General features: G+C 42.4%; 1 protein-coding gene and 1 long non-coding RNA gene across 6 annotated transcripts; one reads left to right on the forward strand and one right to left on the reverse strand.

Moving 5' to 3' along the window:
- Window positions 1-1,649: 1,649 nt before the first annotated feature.
- tnfaip8l3 (tumor necrosis factor, alpha-induced protein 8-like 3) lies at window positions 1,650-22,723 on the forward strand. 3 transcript variants are annotated; one of them, XM_061751948.1, is made up of 2 exons: window positions 1,650-2,150; window positions 21,138-22,723. In XM_061751948.1, exons 1-2 carry the CDS (start codon window positions 2,105-2,107, stop codon window positions 21,698-21,700), a joined length of 609 nt encoding a protein of 202 aa, XP_061607932.1. In that variant the 5' UTR covers window positions 1,650-2,104; the 3' UTR covers window positions 21,701-22,723. The 3 variants fall into 3 exon arrangements, with proteins under 3 accessions (XP_061607932.1, XP_061607940.1, XP_061607921.1); XM_061751956.1 differs by lacking the exon at window positions 1,650-2,150 and adding an exon at window positions 13,867-17,499; XM_061751937.1 differs by lacking the exon at window positions 1,650-2,150 and adding an exon at window positions 17,501-17,622.
- On the reverse strand, window positions 6,550-21,155 carry LOC133467276 (uncharacterized). Of its 3 annotated transcripts, XR_009785180.1 has the most exons (5): window positions 18,363-21,155; window positions 15,464-15,548; window positions 13,686-13,777; window positions 12,457-12,506; window positions 6,550-8,484 (listed from the first exon to the last, which is right to left on the reverse strand). It is a non-coding gene; the product is annotated as an uncharacterized LOC133467276 (long non-coding RNA). The 3 variants fall into 3 exon arrangements; XR_009785179.1 differs by lacking the exon at window positions 12,457-12,506 and having other exon boundaries at window positions 18,363-21,152; XR_009785178.1 differs by lacking the exons at window positions 6,550-8,484; window positions 12,457-12,506 and having other exon boundaries at window positions 12,536-13,777; window positions 18,363-21,149.
- Window positions 22,724-25,237: the final 2,514 nt, after the last annotated feature.

Genomic DNA, 25,237 nt, shown 5'->3' on the forward strand with positions numbered 1-25,237 from the left:
TCCTCACTCGCAAGACAATTCGGCACACTTGTAGAAGGACTAGGGGTTCTCTTGGCCTACGAGTATACAATTAAAACTTAGTAGTAAACTGCTATGCTGCACAAGTAACTTACTAAAGTGAGTACTAGTACCAGTAGTGAACCTTAAGATGTATATTGAGGATATTGAATAAATGCTCAAACGACTTTACAAAAAGCCCAACAGCCCCTAAACACACACACACACAGGCTAACACTGAAGCTACAAGTGAGCCTGAGGCCGGTTAACGGCATCTGGTGTCCAATATTCCTGCTGAGCATCCATCAGTTTCGCACCTGGGGGCGGCTTTGGCCCGCAACTGTTGTCAGGCCACCAACCGCACGCGCACCTGCCCCCACACGCTGGACAAAAGCGTGGGGACAAAAGACCACTGAACTCTCCACACACATTCGGCAATATACCGGATCAGTCGAACCACCGGCAGTGCTTTTGTGTTATTACATCAACATCTTCATAAGAACACAGCGAAGTTAAAAAAAAATATACAAAATGAAGAATATACACTCCACTATCCCACACCTTACAATAGAAGAATAACGTTTTACGGATTAATTCCAAGCTGGAGTGGTAAAATGTGGTTGGTGAAATTCATCCTGCTAAGCAAACTATGTTTAACTTTCAGAAGTAGGCCATGTGACACCAAACCTTTTTCCACCATGTTACCTATATACCTCAGTTGAAAGCTTTGGGGAGTAAAAAAAACTAAACAACTGAGATAATGTGTGCACAACCTCACCTTTTTGACACTAATAGTGTTGCGGGCCCTGTCAAATGTTATTATCTAGTACATGCTCCGGGCCCTTAAAAAACGGAAGGCAGGAGGCAAAAGGCCCCCGGGCCGCATGTTGGAAACCTCTGTGGTAGCTGAAGTAGGTGTGGTATTTGATTGACAGTTGAGGGGCGTGGTTTCATGCATTATGCGGACACGCCCACAGTGTTTGAGAGCAGGGAGAATGGCATTCTTTTTCATGATTTTGAAGCATTTTATATCATTTTTTTTATACACCACACTTTTTTAATCATTCAAATTTAGCAGCATTGTTAACACCTTTCTATGCTGTGTGTCAAATATGTGTGACATTTTCACATAAAAGGGACTTTAAAACAAAACAAATAAAAAAAAAAAAAAAAAAGCATGAAAAGGTGCAATGTTTAATGTGTAAAGTTGCTATTATTTAATAAAAGAGGGAAACTTGACATAAGCGCATGTTTGACTGGACTTTGTTTTTTTCTGGAGGGGAAATAATCATTAATAGTTCTTTCAAGGACACCCAACCATACCGGAGTTTACAAGACCAGCAGGGCCAACATACGAAAAGCATGATAAATAGATCCGTTGTGGTTCCCTGACCAAAACCATGTTTCCATAACATCGCTTCAAGTTTATTTACAATCCTGAAGTGTCCCAGATTGGATTGAGAGATCATGCGCACGGAACATCTACTGCCTATGGTTAAACAGCAACTGGCCTCACGTCATGTGACCGACATGGGCTAGTTAAGGGATTCGTTTTATGAGAGCCAGCGACAAGAGGTCATGGGATTTCTACTGCTGGGATGAATTTTAAATTGCCTTGAATGAGTCTCTCCCACTGCTCTGCGGAAAGCACAGGCAGCGCTCTCACCCGGAGAGAGAGAGAGAGAGAGAGAGAGAAGGAAGAAGAGCGAGAGGAATAGGTCGCATACACAAAGAGGTAGAGAAAGAGTAGGAGTGGACAGCACCGGATGGGAGGAGAAAGAGAGGGGACGGACCCAGAGGGAGCGAGGGGAGGAGGCATCAAAAAAGTAGATGAGAGGGTGAAGAAAGAGGGAAACTGAAGGAGTCAGAAGAAGGGAGCAGAAGCAAAAAAAAAAAAAAGGAAATGGAAAAAGGACAACTCAGCAAATGAGCTTGGTAGCGTCCCCCCCACAGCTGCAGTGATCCAAGGACTGAGTGGGGAAGGCAAGCTCACCGGGGAGAAAAGAAAGTGTGGTTTCCGTCTTTTTTTTCTTCTTTTTTTTTTTTGCGGGAGAAAAGAGGAGGAATCAGACAGCTTCTGCAACCTCCTCGTGTCCCGCAGGAGAACATGGACTCGGACTCCGGCGAGCAGAGTGATGGAGACCTCTCTCCAGGTATAGAACTCGTTGGTCTTCATTGCAGCTCATGGCCTCCCGCTACAGGCGCGCGTTACATTTAGCGCCTTACTCCACAGGTGCTTGCACCAACACTTTGGGTTAATAGTACCGCAGCTCTGCAGGTTTAAAGTAATTGATTGGCGCACTGAAAAAGTCATTCACTTGATCACGTACATCCCATTCGCATGTGATTAGAATGTGGTCAACGTTTTCATTTTCCTCTAAAAAAAAAAAAATGAAACAATAAAAGAATAAACTTTAGCTCACCACATTGGAATCATGTGCCACCGATGTACAAGACTCTTTCAGTGGACGCTAGTTTAAATATTAGAAGTAACTAGTGTGTATTCTATGTAGAATATAAGAAGTGACATTGATGGTTCATTTGGGTATTTTAAATGTAATATTTGAAGTAACTATATTGCATACTATTGATTTATTATCAGAAGTAACTGTGTATTCTATTCTAATATTAGAAGTAGCTATACGGGTACTCTCAATTTAATATTAAAAGTAACTTTTGGAGTCTTTTACATTTTTTGATTAAAGTAACTAATGAGTATTCTCGATTGAATATAGTTACTAACTGGAATGGGTGCTGTTAGCTTAATATTGGAAGCCGTGTAACTTGATTTATTATTGGAAGTAACACCAGCGGGTGTCCTCGCTTGAGTACATCCGATGGCAACGCTGCATTAAATATGAAAGAATAAAGAATATGTATGCTCCTCGGTGAGACAAGAAAGCGCATTTGGTAGCCGCTAGCCGTGTCATCAATTCGCAACTAATGGCAACGGTATTCCTGCTGCACATACAATACATACACACATTCTACATTATACATGCATTATGTTCATTTTGGATTTTGTTTTATTTGCCGATCATCTCGTGACATTTCCAGGCACCTGAACTATGTTTTCATCAGCTCTGTAACCCCCCCCCCCCCCCCCCCTCCCCTCCCCAAATAAAGGAGTATTTGTTGTTGTTCCTGTTCCGTGGACATGTCGGAGCCGCTGTGAGTTATTTGAGGCCGATGACTGACAGAGAGCCCGTCACGGTTGCGTGGTGGTGAAAGGCGGCTCAGTCGCCACCAGTTACTGGCGAGCTCCAACACGTGTTTGGTCATCAACGCATCCGAGTGGTGCGAGGGAGTCGGTGGGGGGGGGGGGGGGGGGGCTTCTCTCTGATGCATCGCGCATAAGTACTTGGGCACTTTTACATTTCCTTGTTATCAAATATTGTTTCTGACGATCATCATGTCTGCAGGAGTCTTTTTTTTTTTTACTACGTTATCTCAAATTGTGTGTGTTGTATGTTTCATTGTTGCGCTTTGTATGCTAATGACGCTCTGTTGAACTCCACCATCTGTTTGTCCATCTGGCACATTGTCTGTCAGTCTTTTGATCCACCGGCAAAGGTAGTTGGAACGCTGATATGCGAGCCAGGTGGCGGTATGAATGTGGCATCGTCGCGTTCCGGGTTTGAAACCCAACTTGCATGTGCCGCCGTGGCCTGAGACCGTCTACTCAACTGAATGTTTCTGCCGGAGAATGCAGGAGTCTTTGTAAAACCAGATAAATGAACTTTCCCGTCCGGACAGCGTTGCGAGAGCGACGGAAAATGACTTTTTTTCATCCAATAGAGTCTGACTCATACTTAAATGCATCCTGCTTTGTGGCTGCACCGCACTTTTTTATCATTGGGTCTGCTGTCAAGTGAAAGAAAAAGTGGCAAGACTGACTTACAAAAGGTCAACAATTTGGCTTTGTGATCATGAAGACAAGCTGTACTACTACGAAAGGGCTTTCTGAGTTCAAAGATGCGTTTTTGTTATATAAGAGATGTGCTAATGCTAAATTGTAAGTGCTATCACTTATTATGTATGCTGGAACAAAGCGTCAAAAGAGTAAATATTGATGTGTTATGTTCGAGGTGACCTTTCTGGCTTGAGTAGTTTCTGGCTGTTGTTAGCAAGCATGTTTTATTATGCAACTTGCCTCCACTTTTGTTTCCTCCATATTCTCCTCGTTGACCTTTGACATGCACCAGGGAAGCTGTTTGAACCAAGCACGTCGTACAGCCCGTTGGAAAACCAAATAATTTGCATTCAAGTGTAGCATATTACTTACTGCAACTAGCAAATGATAAATATAGTATTGTGGAACCTCTAAGGCCGAATTTTAGGATGCTGGATGTTCAGTTTTGGAAACATATTATGTGAACGCAAGGCAACCTTTAAACTATGTTCCTGGCAGCCCCATTTCACGCCACAGTGGACAAAACGTGACAGTCGTGAGAGACGATGGCGAAATGGGCAAATGCGCCAGCAGATGATTGCCCGGGGCGAGATGTTTAAATTGTCGAAACCTTTGCCACACCGGTCACAGTGCGGATGAGTGAGTGAGTGAGCGAGCGAACGAGAGAGAGAGAGCGAGAGATATTACGTGTCCCCCTGTGCTGACGCCGACTGTGCAGCCGGGCCAGGCAGGGGAGCTTCATTAGACTCTGCCGGGGCAACAAGTGTGCTCAAAACCCACCCTTTTTTTTTTTTGAGTTCATATTTATAATGAAATAGCAGTAATAAGTAACAAAATCTTTTGAAATATTTTTCTGCCATCATCTACAGGCTTGTATTGTTGTTTCACTGCTAATTGATTTCTTTTCAAACTATCTGTGACACTTCCCCCTCCCAATATTCCTCCTCGGCGGCGAAGCTGATTCTGTTAGTGGACACTGGACAGTGAGTCAGCTCACAGCCTCTTTTGGCAACACAATCCTGATGATTCATTCGCCCAGAAATCAATCTGCCATCTGCTGAAGTTATTTCCACGCATTTTTTTTTTGCCGACTTTGACACGGCAGTGGAACTTCGGCTCGTTCAGAAGCCGTTCGGTAGTGCAGTGCAGTGTAGTGACGCCCATAGCGGCGTGAGGGCTGCTGCGTTCGGGTTGTGTTATAAACAATGAAGCGACAGTTGTTGTTTAATGACACAACAGCAAAGTAGTCCTCAGCCAGGATATCCTCGACGGTATTCCCAAGTGTCCGAAGACGCAAATGCGCTATTGCACTAGACCGACCATGATGGTCATGCTTGTTTCACAGGCCACGTTTTACATATGAGACACTATGGAAAACTGTTTGTGCATTTATTGGATGTATCTTGGATGCCCACCTTAGGGTTCATGTCCTCATCTGCTCTTTGTCCTCACTGGTAAGACAATTTAGCACACTAGTAGAAGACTAGGACGCACTTCCCCTCACTACTAACATTTTTCTCCCCACGACTGCCTTCCACCTCTACTAGTTTTAATCGCAGACTGGTAGTTTAAAAGCGCCACTAGTAGTCAGACAGCTGTTTGACTAGTGTGCCGAATTGTCTTAGTAGTGAGTACAAAAAGCATACTAGTACGAGGACCTCAAGATGGATATCAAGGAATACATTCTCAAAACAGCTTTCCATAAGAGACAGTGGCTTGGTCTTTGCATGCTTCCCCCAGTTTAATCGGATCCACAGACGGAGAGGAATCACTGCACTCCTGCACACGACACACACGACGCACACGACGCACACCCACACCCGAGACTCCTTCAGCTGCTTCTGGAAAATTCTAACACAAACTGTAAAGAAAGCAAGAAAGAAAAAAAAAAAAAGAGAACAAAGCTGAAAGTGGAAAAGGCAACTCGGCAGATTTCCCCCCCCCCCCCCTTGTCGTTACAAAGAGCAACCTTCCAGGTGTCATAAGCATCATGTGACGTTTCATAATCATCCGTGGAGCGTTCACAGAGGGTTTGCTTTCTCCCTGCTTGAGCACGGTAAAACATGGGCCGAAACCACTGAGGCGTATTGAGCAGGCCTCACTCACAAAGTTCTGTGGTTCGATTGGCGACACAACGCAAACAGAGACAGACTATTGGACTGTTAATGCGATGTCCAGGTCTGGTTTTAGACTGGGTAGACTGGGATGGTGCAAGCAAAAAATAACAAATGAGGTGGCGTGAAAGGCAACGCCACACTTTTTTTTTTTTTTTTTTTTTTTGTCTTCACACTTAACTGTGGCACAACAGAACCAATTCTGCTCATTATTAGGAAGTGTGAGCAGGAAAATATGGAGGCATTACCTCGTGTAATGTTATTATTCCCAATGGTCAGCGAGAACAGTAATAACCTAAATCAACCACATTACAGATAGAACATGTGTTTGCAATGTGGATGCGGTTTCTTTCCCCCCAAAAGGACCAGGCAGCAGTGCCTTGACTTACGAGTGACCCTACACGGGTTTTTCGTGATACGAGCTCTCACTAGGATGATTTATTCTATTTACATTTTTTTTTTTTTTTTTTGCTGCTTGGACTTTGACGCAAAAATTCAGATTCGAGCGCGAGCAGTTAGTGAACAATTCTTTAAACAGTTTATTGCCAATATCATTTGGAATTCAATGTCCGACTAAACAAAGACAATTATACATCGTGTATTCAAACCAGTTACACAACTTTTATCATCTAATATTTACTAGTGTAATCCGAACACACAATACAAAACAGAATTGGAGTTACATTCCTAAAATGGTAACATTATAAGAAAAAAAAGATAGAATTTTCCAAGAATAAAGTCCAAATTGTATGTGAAAAACTTAAAATTATATATAGTCATAGTATAAAAAAAAAGTGACAAAGGTTTTGATATTAAAGGGAAAAACAACACCTCAATGTTCACAGGAATAAAATCTAAATATTACAAGAAAAAATATTTTTAAAAATATCCACGACTAAATATGGAATACTATGAAAAGCATTTATAATTTATGAGAATAAAGTCTAATATAAGAAAATATTTTTACAGGAATAAAGTCAAAATATTATACACAAAAACGCAAAACAAATTAGGAAAAAAAACCTTTGCCGAAGTAATGATCCAATGGAAATGTAACACATAAAAGTTCAATTTAAAATGTACTTAAATAAAAACTTAAAAACAAACATTTCTTCAAACTTAAATGCAAACGTGTTGAGACTGCACTGAGGCAGTAATTCATGTTTGCTTATGAATTGCAGCAACTCAGGCTCATAGACCTGAGAGAATAAAGAAAAAACTAAAGTCTAAACATATCCAGTGAGAAAATTGAGGCTGTAGCTTGAATTGCCAAACTGTGAGCCCCCAAATTGCCATTCAACGGTTTATTACCTCATTGATAACCCATTATAAACCATTTCAAACCATGCTTCATTGTGAAGTGTTTCTTTCTCAATGCTAGATAATTTCCCCCTCTTGCGATCCAATAAAGCCTGTGGGAAGCACAAGGCAAACCAGAAATATATGTGCGGTTTACGATATTAAATGGGAATAAGGAAAACCAGGTTCAAATGTGGCAGTTTTTCTAGTCGGCTTGGATTAGAACGAACACATGCCCCCTCCTCATCCCCCCGTATGTGTTTGGATTTACGCTGTCAGTGGACGGGGTTAAGTTTCCAAGAGGAATTTATTTATAACTCTTCAAATGTGCGTTTTTGACAAGAAGTGAACCACAGTTATTTCCTCGTCATTAGTTGGCGGTGCTGCGTGGGCCCGCCGCTATGAGGAGAGCAGCACTTGGGTTTTCCTCTCAACGCTATCACGCCCTCAAGGCCAAAGTGTAACACGTATCCAATTTCATCCCGCCAATCAAAGCAGCAGCAACCGTTTTCGACCGAGGCGACCCGGAAAGTTGACAGCCGTTGCTCCCGATTATTTTGCAAAAGCTCTCCGGCTCATCTTTTCAAGTCGTTCATCCTGCGTCGCTCACCTCACACACAGAAGGAAGGTTTCATAATATTCGAAGCTTCCAAGGTGTATGTAAAAACAACACCTCAAGGTTCACAGGAATAAAATCAAAATATTACGAGAAAAAAAATATATATATATATCCAAGACTAAAGACAGAATACTACAATTTTGACCCATAAAATGGGTGCGCTTGTAAAGTTGACACACTGACACAGACATCAAGGCAAACGTGGAATAATTCAGCAGAGTTCGTAAAATATAACACAAATTTTCCTTTGGTTAAATATCAATGCGAGTTCAAGGTTCGGCTTTGCAGTTCCTCTCAACGCCAGCGGGCGTCGCCTTGTGTGCACATTTGTCGACTCGTCCGTTTTGGCCGCTGCCAGCTCAAACGAAGAAAAATACTCTTTGATGAATGTAAACCAAGATTTGGAGGGGACCTGCTAATTACTTTAGGGTCCACTTGAAATACGCCAGGCGTCCTCTTAGCGACTGTCTCCCAGCAGGGCGGCTTCGAAGAATGCAGTTTACCAAGTCGTGGGCGGTCACATTGTCACGTGAGCATGTCCGCTACATGTACAATCAAGGAAAGAGATATAGCATGAGGTCATTGTACTAGTAGAGTCTCCTGAAGTGCACTAGTAGGATATCAAATAAATTCTGAAAAGATTGACTATGGACTGACGTTAGAGCATTTATTAGATATCCTTGATATCCAGCCCAAGGTCTAGATACTAGTACGCTCTTTGTCTTCACTAGTAATGACAAAGTTATTACTTACTATTTCACAAAAATAAGGGCCCAATTCCCAATTGTACAACTTCAGAGACAGTCGATTTCAAAGGTTATTTAAAATATTAAATTTTTTTGGGGTATGTGATGTCCCTTTGTTCCACTTGTCGACATACCGTCTGATGTGTTCCCGTGATGCCGAGCGGTCCGTGTTCTGCTGAACATGCGCCACCGTTATCTTATCCTCTCCTCTCCACAGTCGCTCAATTTGATCAGTCATGTTTTTTTTTTTTTGTTTTGTTTTTTAATAGAACACACGTGGTGCAGCCTCAACGGAGACCGATTCAACATTTGAGGAGAGCAGATGTGCCCGATGGTGGTTACTAATTGTACGGTAGAGCCCACAAATGGACAGAACTACATCAGATTTAGTCTCCGGTCAGATTTCATTGCTAGTGAGACTGAAAACCATTTGGAATCAAATCTCCACAAAGATGGATGTCTTTTATAAGCACTCTAGAAATGGACCAAATTTTCCTCTTTGCTACTCAGTGATTGCCATTCTAGGTACTCCCTGTAGCAGTACAATGAAACGGAAATGCACGATCAAAAAGTGTTTGCTGCATTACGTATGTGTACAGCATGTGAAAACCCATGTTGACCTAATGACAAATGTGCATAATTTAGACAATATTGCTTCCCATGACAACGCAGATACAGTAAGAGAATGGCCCATTTAAAAAATTCCAAAATTATCAAAATCAAACTGTTCAAATGTCAATGTTCTCAAAAATATGCCATGTTTGAGACTACCGCAAAATGCCACATGACCAGACAGAGCCAATCACAAGTGTCAGCTTCAGGAGGAAGTGTTGTGGGGAAGAAGAAAAAATTCCGAGCTTTTACGTCCATTTTTCAATTTCCAAATGAAACGAACATAGTTACACATTTTCTCCCAGCAATGTAATATAACACAGACAACGCTCAATGAAGTTAGAGATCAATATACAACTTCCTTTTCGAATATTTAGAATTCAAAACACTATAGTGACCCCTTAAGAGTTGAATTCATGCCGTGACCATGTTCATATTTTAATTCACTCTCAATTTTCCCCATCAAAGTGAATTAACATCCCATAATCCATGCCACCGCATTTTTTAAATGTTTCTCATTAATAGCACCGTGTTGTATAAATGAGAACGTCACACAACAAAAGATCATGCAAAACAAATCAACTGGTTTCATAAAGTGTAATTAAGACAAAAAAGTCACACACAGGCTAGCATTTATGTTGATGTGTGCCTTCAAGAGGCGTGGCTTATTGCACTCGGGAACTCGGACTCCAGCCGGTCATTCAAGTTCAGCGAGAGTGTCTTTCCGCTCACATTTGAACTGAGTCTCATTCGGTTGGTGTCTGTGACTGCAAAGGCAAACTAATCGTACAGTGGGATTCATGAATAAAGTCCGAAGCAGAATGTAGACTCCCCGCCCCTCAAGAGGACCAGCAGCCTCAGCATCTGGTTCCCGGACCCCAATTGAGCTTCCCACAGGCCCACTTGGACGCAAACTGAGTCGGAACGGGTGAACTAGTAAACAAGCCAGGAGGCCAGAGTTATGGGGAGGTTTGGCACAGCCTGGAAGGTTGCGCTTGAGCTTAGTGTGTGTCGAGCGGGAGCCTTTGCAGCGCCGTGCGGGTCTCTTTGAAAGCAATGCTACGCCACGCTGAGACTTGGCGAGGGCCAACGACAGGAGCGACTCGACCGGGGCCGGAAAACATTTACTTCCTTGGCGCCGAGCGAAATGCAGTCGAGAGATTGGCGATGCTCGAGGTGATGTTTCTAGTGAGTGGGAAAGTGGATCTGACGCAAAGGGACTCTGACAGGAGCTACAGTTAGTCACTTTTCTTCTGCCACCCTCGCCAGCAACTCCACATTTATATATCTGTGTCACTCACTCTTAAATTATGCACGCCGCCCCTCACGTACTGCATATACAGAGTTCCTTTCCCTCTTGAGTGAATGGTGTGAAATGAAAATGTACGTTTTTTATTGACGACTTCCGAAAGTCTCCTCTGTCGGGCTTTCGCGGCTAAAAGCTTAGATTCCTTTAGGGGGAATTTAAGAAAGAATTCCTGGCAAAGCTAAATTGTCAAAATAAAAAAAATAACAATTTGAAACAAAAAAATGCCTTGAAAGGTAGACAAGGTGTTTTCGGGCTAAACTGACCACGTAAAACATAACTATTTGGCCTGGCGGTGTTTGGCGTATTGGGTCAACAAAGAGCTCTTGTCTTGTTGCGTAATGGCGCTGATTGGATTTCATTTGCATCATTTTTCATGAGCGTGCGGCAACATTTGCCCCAAAACTACTGCAACCATTCTTGTGCTGTTGCTCACAACAGAATGATTTCCCACTAGCTACTGAAAGAAGATACAACAATCTTTTTAATAGCCTTTTTCAGCACATATGTGGCACATCAACCAAACTTATGAAATCAAATTTTAAGTATAGCGTAGGACCTATGCTCACTCCTTTGCTGTCAAGAAATGGAAGACAAAACAAAACAAACAAACACAAAAATCACTATGAGGAAACTGAAAGTGGAGTCGCTCACACAGTTTTCCACATATCCATCCGCGTGTCGAGGTAAAGCACGTCTGCGTTTAGATTTAAAGTTAACTGTAAAAATTTGCATGTAAAACGAGAAGAAAACATTGTATATTTAAACACCATAGATGGGCTAACGAAAATGCGCTTCCATTTTATAATAATTATAAACCTTGGGGGCTACTTAACACACATGGAGCAGCAACACATACAAACAAAGCATCCAACATGAGTCACAGGCGTTTATTCCATCTGCTCTACGGGAACGACGACTGTTACTGCGCAGTATCAGTTGGGGAGCTCGCTGTCAACGACGCTGCATCTCTCGTCCAGTAGACCGCCGTGCTTCCCAGACGTGCCTGTATACGTTCACTTCATAAACTGCAATATAGCGGGGCGTTCACTGTAGTTGGTAACACGCCCCACCCCGCAAAAAAAAAATAAACAAACAAACCAAAAAAAAGCCCCTTTTGTGGTTTATTTGCATAAAGCTTCCTGCATACCACTCCTGTGTATTGCCATGTGACCGTGATGAGGACTTGGCAGAGCAAAGTGGTAGAGAAAAGCTCCCACAGTGGAGGGAAGGAAGCAGAAGAAGCTCGCAGCCAGTTCCCATGCCCGACGAACCATCTGAGCGGGCCCGGGTCTGTGCGAACTAAACAATAGCAGACCGCAGCTGGTTGAAGCATTAGTGTTATAGCAGATAAGAGGTCAAAGGGCAGCGATCCCGCAAGGTCCGCTATCCGATCCGACAGGATGTCTTGAGTACCACTTGTCGTCCCCGGAGGACCGGAACAGTCGGGAGCCGAGGCGGAGGTCACCGATATCGTTTTGTCCGTGACGGGCAATCGGGCCAACGGCGTATTAATCAGTCGCATCTCGTTTTGGCCTCAACTCTGCAGGGACACGGCCATTTAACAGGGAGGCACGCAGATACGGTACAAAGCAACAAATACGCCTTTTCTGCTTCATTTTGTCCCTTTCTGACTCCAAATGGATTTTACGGTCCGCGCTTAAGATCGGGAATTTTCACCGCGCTGTTAATCACAATCTACGTGTGCAAATGGACCCGTTTTGACGTTTTGGAAATATTGAAACTTTTTTTTGGGGTGGGGGGGGGTTGAGGCAGTGGTAAAATTTTTCAAGAAAGCTTAGAACAGTCCCGAGAACTGTCTGTGTGCCCGCCACGTGAGAAACACACACCTGTTGGTCTTTGAAGCGTCACGGTGGAATCTCGAAACCGTAATGCGTGTCTGTGAGCGAAAGGAAATTCAGTCTTGAATGTGACAGCATTCATTTTTAATGACTGAAAAAAAGAATAATAATTGTATTACATACCAGAGCATTTCAGTCGTGTGAATTTGAGCGCGCTTCAATAATACATGTGAATTATATCCCTCATGGCCCCCCCCCCATAAATCCGCTAACACCCAATGCAAACGAAAGAAACTAGCGTCAATGCCGCAGCATAGTAACGGCTATTTGAACAGAAACGGTGCAGCAACACATGTAGACAATATACCGACAATTACGGGCATATATTTATCCTCTACGGAAAATCATTGACACAGTCACTTTATTGTAAAACTCTTCTTTGCCTGTGTAGAATTTCAAAGGTTTGTGTCATAGTTCAGACCCTGGAACGGATTCATTTTATTTGCATTATTTCTAATTAGAAAAATGTATTTGAAATCAGTGCAAATCGACGGTTGAACAGCCTCCTGTATACGACAAGATCATCCTTTATTACCTTCACATTTGGCAGAAGTGGAAAGCATGAACCTTAATTCGATAACATTTCTATACAGGTCTAAAAAAAAAAAATAATACAAATAAAATGTCAGGATCAAGTAGTAAGACTTCACAAAAAAAAGCCCAGCATTCATTTTTCATGGTCATTATTTTCCGCCACAGTAACTAATCGACATCTACTCAAACAAAAAGGACTTTCACCTCAGGCTTATGCCAACTATGAGAGGAACGAAAGGGGAATTAGTCATGAACCCTGCAGCTCTGATTGCCCCCTCGACAGCCTGAATAGTTGATAATGGAGAGGTGACTGACCGCCTCCGTTGGGACCACAATGTCTTGGGCAAGATTGAACATGGCGGGACTACCAACAAGACATTTTACTTATCGCCTCGCCTGTGTGAAGAGCAGATCGCTTCTTCTTTACACAAAAGAGCACACATGGCGTGCAGGACTGGCGCGTTTAAGTAGTGACATGACAGTGGCGGTTAAAAATACGTTCAATCTTTACAGGACCGACTGAGAGGGGGAGACTCTCGGAATGGCCCGCCCGCCCCGAAAAAAATTAAAAACACACAAAACAAAACAAAAAAAAAAAACTGCCTAGTTCTGAAGAGAAAAAAAATATATATATATATATATATATATATATATAAAATTCCGCCAGGCACGCTGTGGTGTACCTTCCTTAGCGGTCCTCTTGTTAACCCAGCAGGCCGTTAAAATGTTCTTTTCCAAAGTGTGCAGACAAATAGTTGTGATGCAAAGAGAAGGTCTGAGGAAAAAAAACAAAAGAAATAAATTAGGGAAGGGCAAGCTGTCAGGCATGTTCTGTTGAAGTGAATTTCCTCTGACATTTTGTTAGCATTGATGCGAGGTTAGTGCGGTTGTGTTTTTCCCCGGGGGACGACACACTTGGGAAGTGGGCGCACATCCAGGCATTTCTCTGCGCAGTGCGAGCACACAGAAACTGCCAGATTCACAGGAATGGATCTGTCGGCAATCACACGCGTCGGCAAACAGCAGGCCGACTCGATCGGCTACGAAAGCCCTGTCGACTGTTCTGCCGTCCAAAGATAACTTCTCTGACCGGCGAGCCCATACCGATCAAAAAAGTGTTACCCGAGATTTTCAACAGTCGGCTGAATTTTGATTTTGACTAGCGACAACTGTACAGACCTACACGAAGAAGTTTCGCAACTAAGTGACTGTGCGAGATGTAGTAATGGTGAGAGACCAAAAAATATGACTGTGAGCTTTGTTATATCGCCTGTCTACAAAAAATGCTGTAATTCTCTTCGATTTATGTTTAAACTTCAACTGAGTGTGGAAATCAACATCTTGAAGCGAGAGTTGGCCTCATTGCGGAAGAACTGCTCACTAGCTGTTGCCTGTCGTAAAGTTGGCGGCCACCATCCAGTGCTGGTTGCCTCCATTTTTAGCTTCCAACTCGAGTCAAAACAATGGCCAAATACACGCTGCACTGCAAAATAGCTAGAATATGCCAAAAAAAGAAAAGAAGAAGACAGAATCCCTTGCTTCAGTTTCCAACATCTGACCTTCGGAATGAAAGATTTTCATGCAATGTCGGCACCAAACCAAAATTATGGAGTACACTGGCCATACAGTAAGTAACACTTGGTCTCCCAGCTTGTTGAAGAGAAACAAGCGCAGGTTTCCCAATATTTCAAACAACTGCAATTCAGCATCATGAGGAGTTGTATTTTGAATCTGTCCATCAAAATATTGCTTTATTTGAAACCACACAATGGCCCAACAAAAAAAAAAAAAGGCTCGGCAGTTGAGCACAGACCTGTGCCAAAGTTGAACTGTTCGCCCAATAAACAAAAGGAGTGCCAAATGATTGTTTTTTCTCTGACCGCAGCAGTATAAATTCTGACAAGAATGACGGTGTCGCAAAACTTCATACAAATGTAAACGACAATTATATCTATATTTCTAACAGTCTGTGCCAAACTCTTGTGCTGGATCTTATTAGACTGCATAACTAATGAAATATGTGGTTACTGGTTAATTTATAAGAAGCATACCACAGATGAGTGTGACAATGGTTGAATTGCATATTTGACCGGCTCCAGAAGCACCGAGAGGCAATAACATTGTTAACCATTCATGGAAAATTCTCGTCACTGTGACATTTCAAACCGTTCAGTGGAGCCTTAAAAGTCCATTCATGTTTGAAGAATATGCAGAAAAGGCAGATGAATAGAAAATATATTTTCGGGACGCGACCGTCATCACCTGCCAACAACACTGCTACCCTTTAGCAGCTCAGCTCTGTTGGCTGTTTGTACCAATAATATTTGGAGGGGGGCAAAAAGGTCCACGTGCAGAGCTGAATGCAATGCGTGCCTGCCTTTGTGTGGACACAGCACATACGCGTGTGCTTATGGCCGCTGTGTGTTTTTGTGCCCTGCGGCAAAGCAACACGCGCACCGACCTGGCGTCATCCAACGCTGAACATCTGCATGTTGTCACTAGCAACGTTTGCGTGTGAGACATCTGATCCAGACAAGATTTTGGAGCTGTGGGGAAGCAGAGCAAAAAACATGATTCAATCATAATTGCAGTCGTTGGAAATACTGTTCAAAACAAAATGACAAAATGAGTTACTTCAAATATATGCATTCATTTCATTTATGTTTTCATTGTACTTTGGCTCAAATCAACTATACATATTTTTTTAAAAATCAGCACGATGTTATTTTCTTCAAATAAACCATTTGACGCATATTTGATACAGATTGACACATTCCAAATCATTTGGCCCATCTGTCAGTTAGGAAAAAATGAGAAATAAAATAAAATGTAAGCTTTCCCCACCGTTGCTTTAAAGTCATCATTGTACTGCTACATCCTAAATTTCATTAGTTTGTGTCACCAGCGAGATTGGAAAGTGTACGTTTGTACTTGCTAACTTCAGTTTTTAGACTTTGATGTGAAAAGTACAGCAAGTCGAATTAAACTAATTTAAGACTTAATGCTAAATAAAATGAAATAAAATATATTTGTATATGTACCTGTGCACATCTGGTGCATTTTTTTAAAAAAATTTTTAAACCAAGTCATCTCTAAGCCATTTATTTTAAAGGGTATTTGTTGTCAAATGAGTCTGAAATTATATTATGGTGCTTTGGGATCATAGTTTGTGGTATATTCATGGTTTAAACTTAAAATGTGCTATTCTGCAAAAAAAATAAATACATAAATAAATAAAACGTTTGACTATACATCTAAAGGCAGAACGTTGTCATTTGTCCGCGGCCTCAGTCACATCTCACACATCACCTGCATTGTGCCATAAAATACTGTAAAATGAATGAGCAGTTTAAGGGAATTAGTTCACATACAATAACGATAATTATATGAAAATGTGGTAATTTAGTACATTCATGTCAACCACCGTTTCCAAATCTGCTGATTAAGCTTGAGGATGTCTTCATTTTGGATGGGATGGGCCTCATTAGCAAAAATGTTTGGAAGCAAAAGTCTGCATCGGCTTCGTGAATAGTTCGGAGCGATTTTGTACAAGCTGTCAGAAAGGTTCCAGGACTGGTGTCACGAAAGATGTATAGAGGCACCAGTTTAATTGCTCTTATCTTAAATCATCTTTCCCCGTTGAAATGAATGGAAATACTATTCATCTGTTCAAGTCTCAAACTAAAAAGAGAAATGGCACTATAGTATTATACTTCATCAAAACACACAGTCATGACATACTTAAATAGAATTAAAAATAAACCGTTTTTGGCACAGAGCCTCAATTAAATGGCCATTGTGCTGCTGCCTGCCTTGGCCACCTGGGGGCAGTACAAGACAGGCAGATGGAGATACAGTAGCTACTGTACATGGATGTCTGTACACTATATGTCTCAGCTCCTCACAGAGGATAAAGAATACATGAATGAATACTTTTACATTGAATTGTAAATGTGCTGCACGGTTTGTGCTACGCTTTTCTCATTGTGTGTTCGCATTAGCATGATGAGTGTTTTGAGATTCAAGACGCGTGATCACAGAAAGAATGCAACTCTTATCTCAAGGCACCACTGTATATGTAATAATATGATGAGGCGATTACACATTTATATAGTTTCATAGTCGTGAGGGAAACTAAACAACAAAATGTAAAGTGCGGGTATTATTTTTGTCCACTCTCATCGTCATGTTCCACACTATAATTTCTGTGACTTTGAGTGTGTATGGCTTTAAAAAGGAGGAGCCTGGCCCGGTGAGTGACATGGGAGTCAGCAAACGAGATCGTGAGTTGACTGTTGTGAGCCGAGGTTAGCGGCCGGCTGTGAACTGGCCGACCGGTTAGCCAGTGTGCGTGTTGAATGCCTGCGCGTCACTCGCGGCCATAGCTGCTCTATACCGAGCTGAGCGAGAGTCTGCAGCAGAAACATAATCCCCGTGACACTTCAAAAATAATCCCTGTGATACTTCGAGGCAGAGATTTTGCTTCAAATTTCTTTGGTAATCGATTTTTATATTTGATTCATCATTTCAGACCTTTATTCAGTATTATGCAAGTTGATAAAAGAGTGGAATTGTTTGCAGTGAAGTTTTTCAAAGTGTTCAAAACGGACATAATTTACGGTAAGAATTCATTTTTACATTTATACATAAGTCTATTTCAGAGGCTCTACTTTCTTCTTTGTTTTTTTTTTACTTTTACTTGAGTAAATAAATAAGTTCAATCAGCGCTTCTACGTTCACCAGAGTATATTTTCACGCAAGTCTCTGTACTTCTACTCAACTACAGAGTGTGAATACTTTTGTGTTTTTTTTGTGTGTTTTTTGATAGCTCTGGCGACAGATTTCACTCATCAGTGATTCATTTTCGAAGCTGACAGCGCACACATTATTTGTGTTTTTGCAAAGCTGTTGCTTCCATCAGTGTGCCTCCATAAATCTGTCCAGTTTGCTTTCGGAATATCAGAGACTTTACAAGAACAAAGAGGCCCTTCAGAGAAACAGGAAACGATGGAACGAGCCAGTTGCTGTGAAGCGCAGATCCGCCTAATGAAGACCACACGCTTACATCCTGATTTTTGCTACTTGAATATAATGTATACCAGGACATCGATGTTGCGATAGCTGAATGTACTTTGATGCACAACTTGACAGTTGTGATGTCAAATTAGTATCCAACCGTTTTTGACAAGAGGCCAGCCAGTTCAGTGTTCACTCTTGGCTGTTTCTTATTTGCAGCGCAATTGCCAATGTCACGGCTGGTCAAAAGCGTGACTTCAGTTTTTCACTCCTGATTATACATATATGAAAGTATGAGTAGCTTCTATAAATAATCCGGATTCTTTGTTGTGTGTTTAACCAACCTCCTCCCTGCTGTTGAGCCACTTTTGAGGTCTTACTCGTCCTCCCATGATGCCATACAAAAGAGCACAAAGAGAGCACATGCTGTCATTTGAATTTTGAAACGATTGCAGACAGACATTTGCTTTCTGTCGCTAAATGTCATGCCGAGCTAATTATATGTGCGGGAAATGTCATTTTGCTTTCAACTAACTCACGAAATGCCAGCGATCGGCTTTCGTCCATTGTAGTGCGGCTTTGAGCCTCTTGTGGATACGCACCCGCACACAGACGCACGTTCGGATCATGTACTACAGCGCTTCTCGAACTTTTTACACCAAGCGCCACCCAGTGAAATACTTACAGTAGCCCAAGCACCGCCATAATGACCAACATTAAAATTTAGTAGCGCGGTAGAAGGACGAAGTGTTCACCAAAAACGAGGCAGAGGGTTTATTCCTAATGATTAAATTAAAATGTACTGCACAAATATGTTTGAGGGATTGCGTATCCAGCCCTTTAGTCCTCAAATATGAACCTTAACCTTGGACATTTTGGACACATTTACGGGAACAGTTTGGATAAGGTCATTTCTTGTTCCAGAATGACAATCAGCGTGGAAAGAAAGCTCCAGAAACACATTTTTGGAGGAGTTTGGCATGGAAGAAAACGGTCGAACACCTTTGACAAAAATGTCCACACATAAACAGCAACATGCACAAACCTGGCTCAGAAGAGTGAAAGATGTTTTCATTGTTTATATATATATATATATATATAATCGTCTTCTTCTGTGGTTATTGGCCCCCATAATTTAGTCTATCCCCCGCCCCACCTGCGGTGTGCCTCAAGGGTCACTAGAGGGCCCGTCCTTGTTCCGCTCTACATGCTTCCTCTTATTACTGAATTATTTGGAGCACTGCTTTTGACTTTTGAGTCATATCACTCAAAAGTAACAGTACTCTTACTTGAGCTATGCTACCCACCTCTGACTATTCTATAACCGTGTTAAGCACTTTGTGTCCCCTTAATGAAACGTACTACGGTATATAAATCAAGTGTAATGACCACGTATCCTAATCATTTTGTCCAAACAATGTTGCTACTATTCCAGTGTGCTATAAGATTTTTCTATCACGACCGCCATACTGCTGCCATGGTAACTTGCAGGGAATCAGATGGACCAATCACTTCCCCAGCAGTTAGGAGTCTCAATGTTTTTTTCTTTCCGCAGTGCGAGATTTTAATCAAATCGAATAAAACACACCTTTTCATTATCCAACTCCTCACATCCGCACGTCAGACATCGCTGCTCTTGGCAGTGTTGGCTAAGAATAGTCGCAGCCACACATGCGCAGCTGTGAAGCATGTGGACAGAGCGCGCGGAGGCGTTATCGCTCTGCAGCTGTTTGATGTTCTCCATAGTAGATAATAATCATTCCTCCCTCAGTCAGCCCACCGCATTGCTGGCAACTCCGAGAAGGCCTCCGCCCTGTTATAGAATGTGCTTGCACCGCACTACTGTACTGTGCAACTGTTCAGGTCCACATTTCGCCTTGGTTTATTTCTGCCGTTGTGTAAAGAGGTGCTCAGGGAAGCCAGCAGGAGCTGCCAGTGAGGTTTTAAGTCGATTTGTCATAAATCTGTGCCTTACGCAAGTCTTTTGATCTATTTTGACGTCACTTTTTTTGTACCGAAATTTGTACAATTCTCCGTCTAATCTGAAAAAAACATACCTACAAAAAAAAAGGTATATTTTTTTTTTCTGTTGCTCACATTATCGAATTGAACATTTTTTGTTACTCTGTTCACAATGTTTGCAAAGCTGCAGGAACACATTGTTTTGATAGAATAAAAGTTGAGCCAACGCTAGCTAGCTCTTACCTTGCGATGTTATCTTCTTCTCAGTAAGAGCGCAACGTAAGTCAGCCAAAGGGAAACCATGTGTGCAGGTTTTCAAAACAGGTATTGGAGGTTATGTTATCGTTAACAGCCCTTCTGAAAAAGGTATGCAATTGCTACAAAATGGTGGCAAAGCTCTACTGATGTCGAAATGAAACTCCTCAACTCACTTTAACGTACTTCCTTAACACCAAGATGCCACCAGATGGCACTGTGCACATCCGTGTGCGATTGGCGAACCACAAATGTGTGGGGGTTCGCTGTTATTGGCGTTTTTAAAGTATGTACTTTTACATAAAGTCCCTAAAGAGTTGTTAACAATCCTGCCGAATTGGAATGGTTAAAAGAATTGCCGAATACCGTCGTCCCTCGCTACATTGCGATTAACATTGCGGGTTCAGTGCTGACAACGAGGCACTCTAAAGCAGCCACACAAGCGGACTATCTTAAAGAAAGATTTACTTTCTGGGTGTTGAAATAGCTAGCTAGCTAACTGTTCCAGATAACCGCCGACGTGAGTGAAGATGCTGAGGGTTACTCATGCCGGAGGTCGTAGTGCATTTTCAGGCGCTGTTTTAGCCTTGCCAATCTGGAAAACTGAAATGGTGAAAAACTAACGCTATAGCTCCACAATTTAGAACTACATAGTTCGCCGTCTTTGCACGTTTTCAAGATTTATCTTCAAACATGTATACAGTAGTTAGAATAAAATATCCGAATTCGGTTTTAAGTACAGGAGTTGAGTCAGTACTTCTACTTCTAGAGAATTGTCTCAAGTGTGAGAACCGTTGCTACCTCTGGGCACCAACACTCAAACTGTAAAACTTAGCAACTCTTATTTCAGACCAGCCTTCTCATTTCTTCCCCTCTCCTCTCCTCTCCTCTCCCTCCCCAAGGGCACGAGAGCTTCAACTCGCGCTCCTTGGCTCTGCAAGCCCAGAAGAAGATCCTGAGCAAGATGGCGACCATGGCGGTGGCCAACATGCTGACGGACGACACCAGCAGCGAGATCTTGGACGAGCTCTACAAGACCAGCCGCGAGTTCACCAAGAGCAAGAAGGAGGCCCACAAAATCATCAAGGACGTCATCAAGATCGCCCTGAAGATCGGCATCCTGTACCGCAACCACCAGTTCAGCCCCGACGAGCTGGACACGGTGGAGCGCTTCAAGAAGAAGATGAACCAGGCGGCCATGACGGCGGTGTCCTTCTACGAGGTGGAGTACACCTTCGACCGGAATATTCTCTCCGAGCTCCTGCTGGAGTGCCGGGACTTGCTTCACACGCTGGTCGAGCAGCACCTGACGGCTCGCTCGCACGCTCGCATCGACCACGTTTTCAACCATTTCGCCCACGGCGAGTTCCTGGCCGAGCTGTACGGGGACGGAGACGAGTACAGACTCTCTCTGAGGAAGATCTGCAACGGCATCAACAAACTGCTGGACGAGGGGACGCTTTAATCTTTTCCCTCGCCGCTTCCTTCTCGCCCTCCCCCGGACCGTTTGCATCACTTCCGCCTTTATCTCTGTCAGCTTCCTGTTTCCTGCATCCGTTTCCATGGAGCTAGTTGTAACATCCTGCAGCTGTGGCTCACCGAGGGTTGTTTTATTAAGACTCGGACAACGGGCGTCGGAGCGTTCACTCCACGTCCTTGAGATCCAGCTTCAGCTCCGTGTACTAGTATGCTCTTTGTCCTCACTAATAAGACTACTGCCGCTTTGGCCGACTGGTGCACAGTTGAATTTTACGATTAAACTACCGTCCTCCACTAGTAACGCTTGGCTCAACTAGTAAGCACATGCGCTTGCTAGTGAGGACAAAAACTGCACGTGTCCATGGATGACTTGTCTTTTATGGAAAGCCATTTAAGGACATTTATTCCATGTCCTTAATATCCAGCTTAACATCCATGTACTAGTACGGTAGTTCTCCTCACTAGTAGGACAATTCCGTGCACTAGTAGAATGTCTTTCTTACTATTACTGCTTTTTCAACTTCTAGTAGTACATGCTAACATCCAGGGCTTCACTAGTAGTATGCAAACGTCAATCGGGGGACAGTTTTGCCTCACTAGTAGCAGAAATGTCTTACGTAGTACAGTAGTGGAAAAAGTTCTATTAGCGTGCCCTTCATTGTCTTTCTACTAGTGCGTTGAAGTGTCTTACTAGCGAAGACAGAGGAAATTAGTGCAGGAACCGTATAAATGATAAAGCTGCCCCCCATATGTCTTCCCTTTTGTGGGGAAAACAAAAAAAGTAAAAAATGTACCAATGGCCCAAAAACATCCATTGGGTATATTTGCATTTGGAAGATAATAATCAGTCATCAGTCCTTTTCTTTGGGGGGTGTTTGCATACGCTTGGCATAAATCATTTTGTACATAAAACCGATGACATGTTTCTGTGTCAAACGTCTCCAGGGTGTATCACTTGTCTTTTATTAAAGATTTCTTGTCGTTTCTTCTGACAATAGCAGGAAGAATATGACCGGCTCTTTCTTCTCTGATGGATGTTTTTTGGCGGCATATCAAGGAAAAGAACCATTTCCATGCCTGCTATGGTCAAATAAGTTTCCAACATTACTGCTTTTTTTTTTTTTTTTTTTTGTTAAGCTAAAATTGTCTCCAAGACAGGAATTATACGGAGGGATTGGATCGGGAAAATAAACCACAAATTGCACACGAGGCCACAAGTTTCCTGTTCGCTTCACAAAGATGTACGCGAGGCATGACTTTGCCGGCGTGCATTTGGAAATGTCATGCTAGAAACCCTTTCTGCTTTATAGGATGCTCTCGGCCTCCAGACCAACCGTGACGTCAGCATCCATCCTCCTTTTACGCCAAAAGACGAACATGCAAGTTTTGGGAATGTGGGAGGAAGTCTGCCGGGGGCGCCGGGAGAAAACCCAGCCAAAGGGAGAACATGCGAACTCCACAAAGGAGATCTTGAGTCGCGATTTGAAAACACAACTTCTCGACTCCGTGCCGGCCGAAATACAGAACGCTCATTGTTCAAATTTGGTACTTGGGCTCCATCTAGTGGCATGCAAAAGAATCACTGCCCAAATACAGTTCAGTTGTGTTTCACTTTTAAGTTCAATCCATTTGCTTTGAATCTTTAAGAAATGTTTGTTTTCAACATGTGCCTTTATGTACAGCACTTGGCCCTGAATCATTAAGTACAGTTTTTATTTCCCTATATTTAAGCACAGTGGCGTAAAATAATAATTTTGAGGAAGAAAAACCGCTGTTGTTTTTGATGACCACGTATTTTCTTATATGGTACTTGGTGGAAGTACAACATTTGTGAACCACTAGTATATATATATATAGTCATAATTCCAGGCAATTTGACTTTGCGACTTATTTCCCTCTTAATCTCAATTCTTCATCTTAACGAGATTTGGGACGAGTCCAACTTTGTGGGAATAGTTTAGCAAAGGGCCTTCTTTTCTGTTCCAGCTTGACTGATTTTGGTGGGGAACATCTCGCACAGCAACCTGACCTGAAGCCAATAAATCACCTATGGAAACAACTACGACACAGATGGCAAGACCGTAGGACTTCCATCTTCGGGTCACAATTGTCTGCTGAATGAAAGGACAAACATTCTCGCAAACACACCCGAAACATCAAATTTTCCCAGAAGAGCGAAGGCTCGAATGTGGACTGTACCTACTTAAGACCCTGTGCTGACTTCCACTGTTAAATTATGGAAGGCGATGACCTCTAGTGGCAATTCAACAATATTTCAATATGTTTTGAGGACCACGACCGCACTAATCCACCTTAAGGTGGATAGAAATGATATCCCATGAATGCTCAAACAACTCGCCGTAACAGCCAGTCATTAAAAGCACCTAAAAAAAATACAAATACAAAAAAAAACAACTCCCTTGTGGAATTGTATTCGACAAAGAGTGATCACAATGAAGCGCACATGGAAGACAGCAAAGTGAGCACTTTGTGCCCAAAAATAACATGATGGGATATCTTTGCCCGATTCGAAATGAGTTTCATTTTTTACTAACATTGATTCTAGAATTGTTTGACTACTATTTCCCTGGTGCTACTGTTAATATTGCAATGAGTTCGTGTAATTAAAGGGGGGGGGAATAGCAAAAAATCTGCCTGATTATTGCCTATTTGAAATCATTTAATTAGCAGCATGATCATATTTATGCATCAGGAAAAAATGCTGTTTAATTTAATGATTTCAATTTCAAATGATTTATTATGACTTTTGCGAGTGTGTGAATATATAAAGCATCGACGAATGTTCTCTGTGTTCGTTTCGTGGAAGGATGCCAGACGAGAGCTTGTACGTGCGGCCACCAAACTCAAGATGTCAGCATTGATGCAGTCCAAGTTCGAAGCCCAAAATGAACATGACATGACGGCAGCCACCTCACCATCAACTCTGCTGCTTTTTTTTTGTTGCTTTTTTTTTGGGGGGGGGGCGGGGATGGATCTTCCGCCATGATTGCGGGATATTGCGCAGAAGCAAGTTTCGCTAGTAACCATTGGCGCCCGGGATTTGTAATAAGCCTCGGTATCCAGTATAGAGCCGGCCTTCTGCAAGGCCATGCGGCTGAACAGGACAGGTGAAGGAAAACAACAACAACAACAACAACAAAAGTCGGATATCAATGATATCTTAGAAAAGGTCCAACGGTTTTCCATATGTTACATAAAGTACAATTTTGTTGTTGTTGTTTTGTCGTGAGTAGTCTAACAAGATACATGCGCAACTTTCAGGTCCAAGCACTTCTTTCCAAGCACAATTCATTGGCACCGAAAACGTCCACTAAGGTCTTTACTTTGATACCAGATGTCTTCAAAATAGGATGTTCGGCTTCATTCATGTTTACAGGATATCTAATTTGTATAAATAAACGACATACATGTGTTTTTAACGTTTGCTCGAAGACGCCAGCCCTAAAGAAAACAGGATTTTCGTGGCAATAAACAGCAGTTATTGTCGTTGTCGTAGCATACA

The sequence above is a fragment of the Phyllopteryx taeniolatus genome, chromosome 2, assembly GCF_024500385.1.
Source record: "Phyllopteryx taeniolatus isolate TA_2022b chromosome 2, UOR_Ptae_1.2, whole genome shotgun sequence".
Taxonomy (NCBI): domain Eukaryota; kingdom Metazoa; phylum Chordata; class Actinopteri; order Syngnathiformes; family Syngnathidae; genus Phyllopteryx; species Phyllopteryx taeniolatus.

Coding starts and splice junctions, on each gene's coding strand:
- tnfaip8l3 (XM_061751937.1), top strand. CDS start 17,550: ATGCAAGTTGATAAAAGAGTGGAATTGTTTGCAGTGAAGTTTTTCAAA. Junction 17,623..21,137: donor CAAAACGGACATAATTTACG/GTAAGAATTCAT, acceptor TCCCTCCCCAAG/GGCACGAGAGCTTCAACTCG.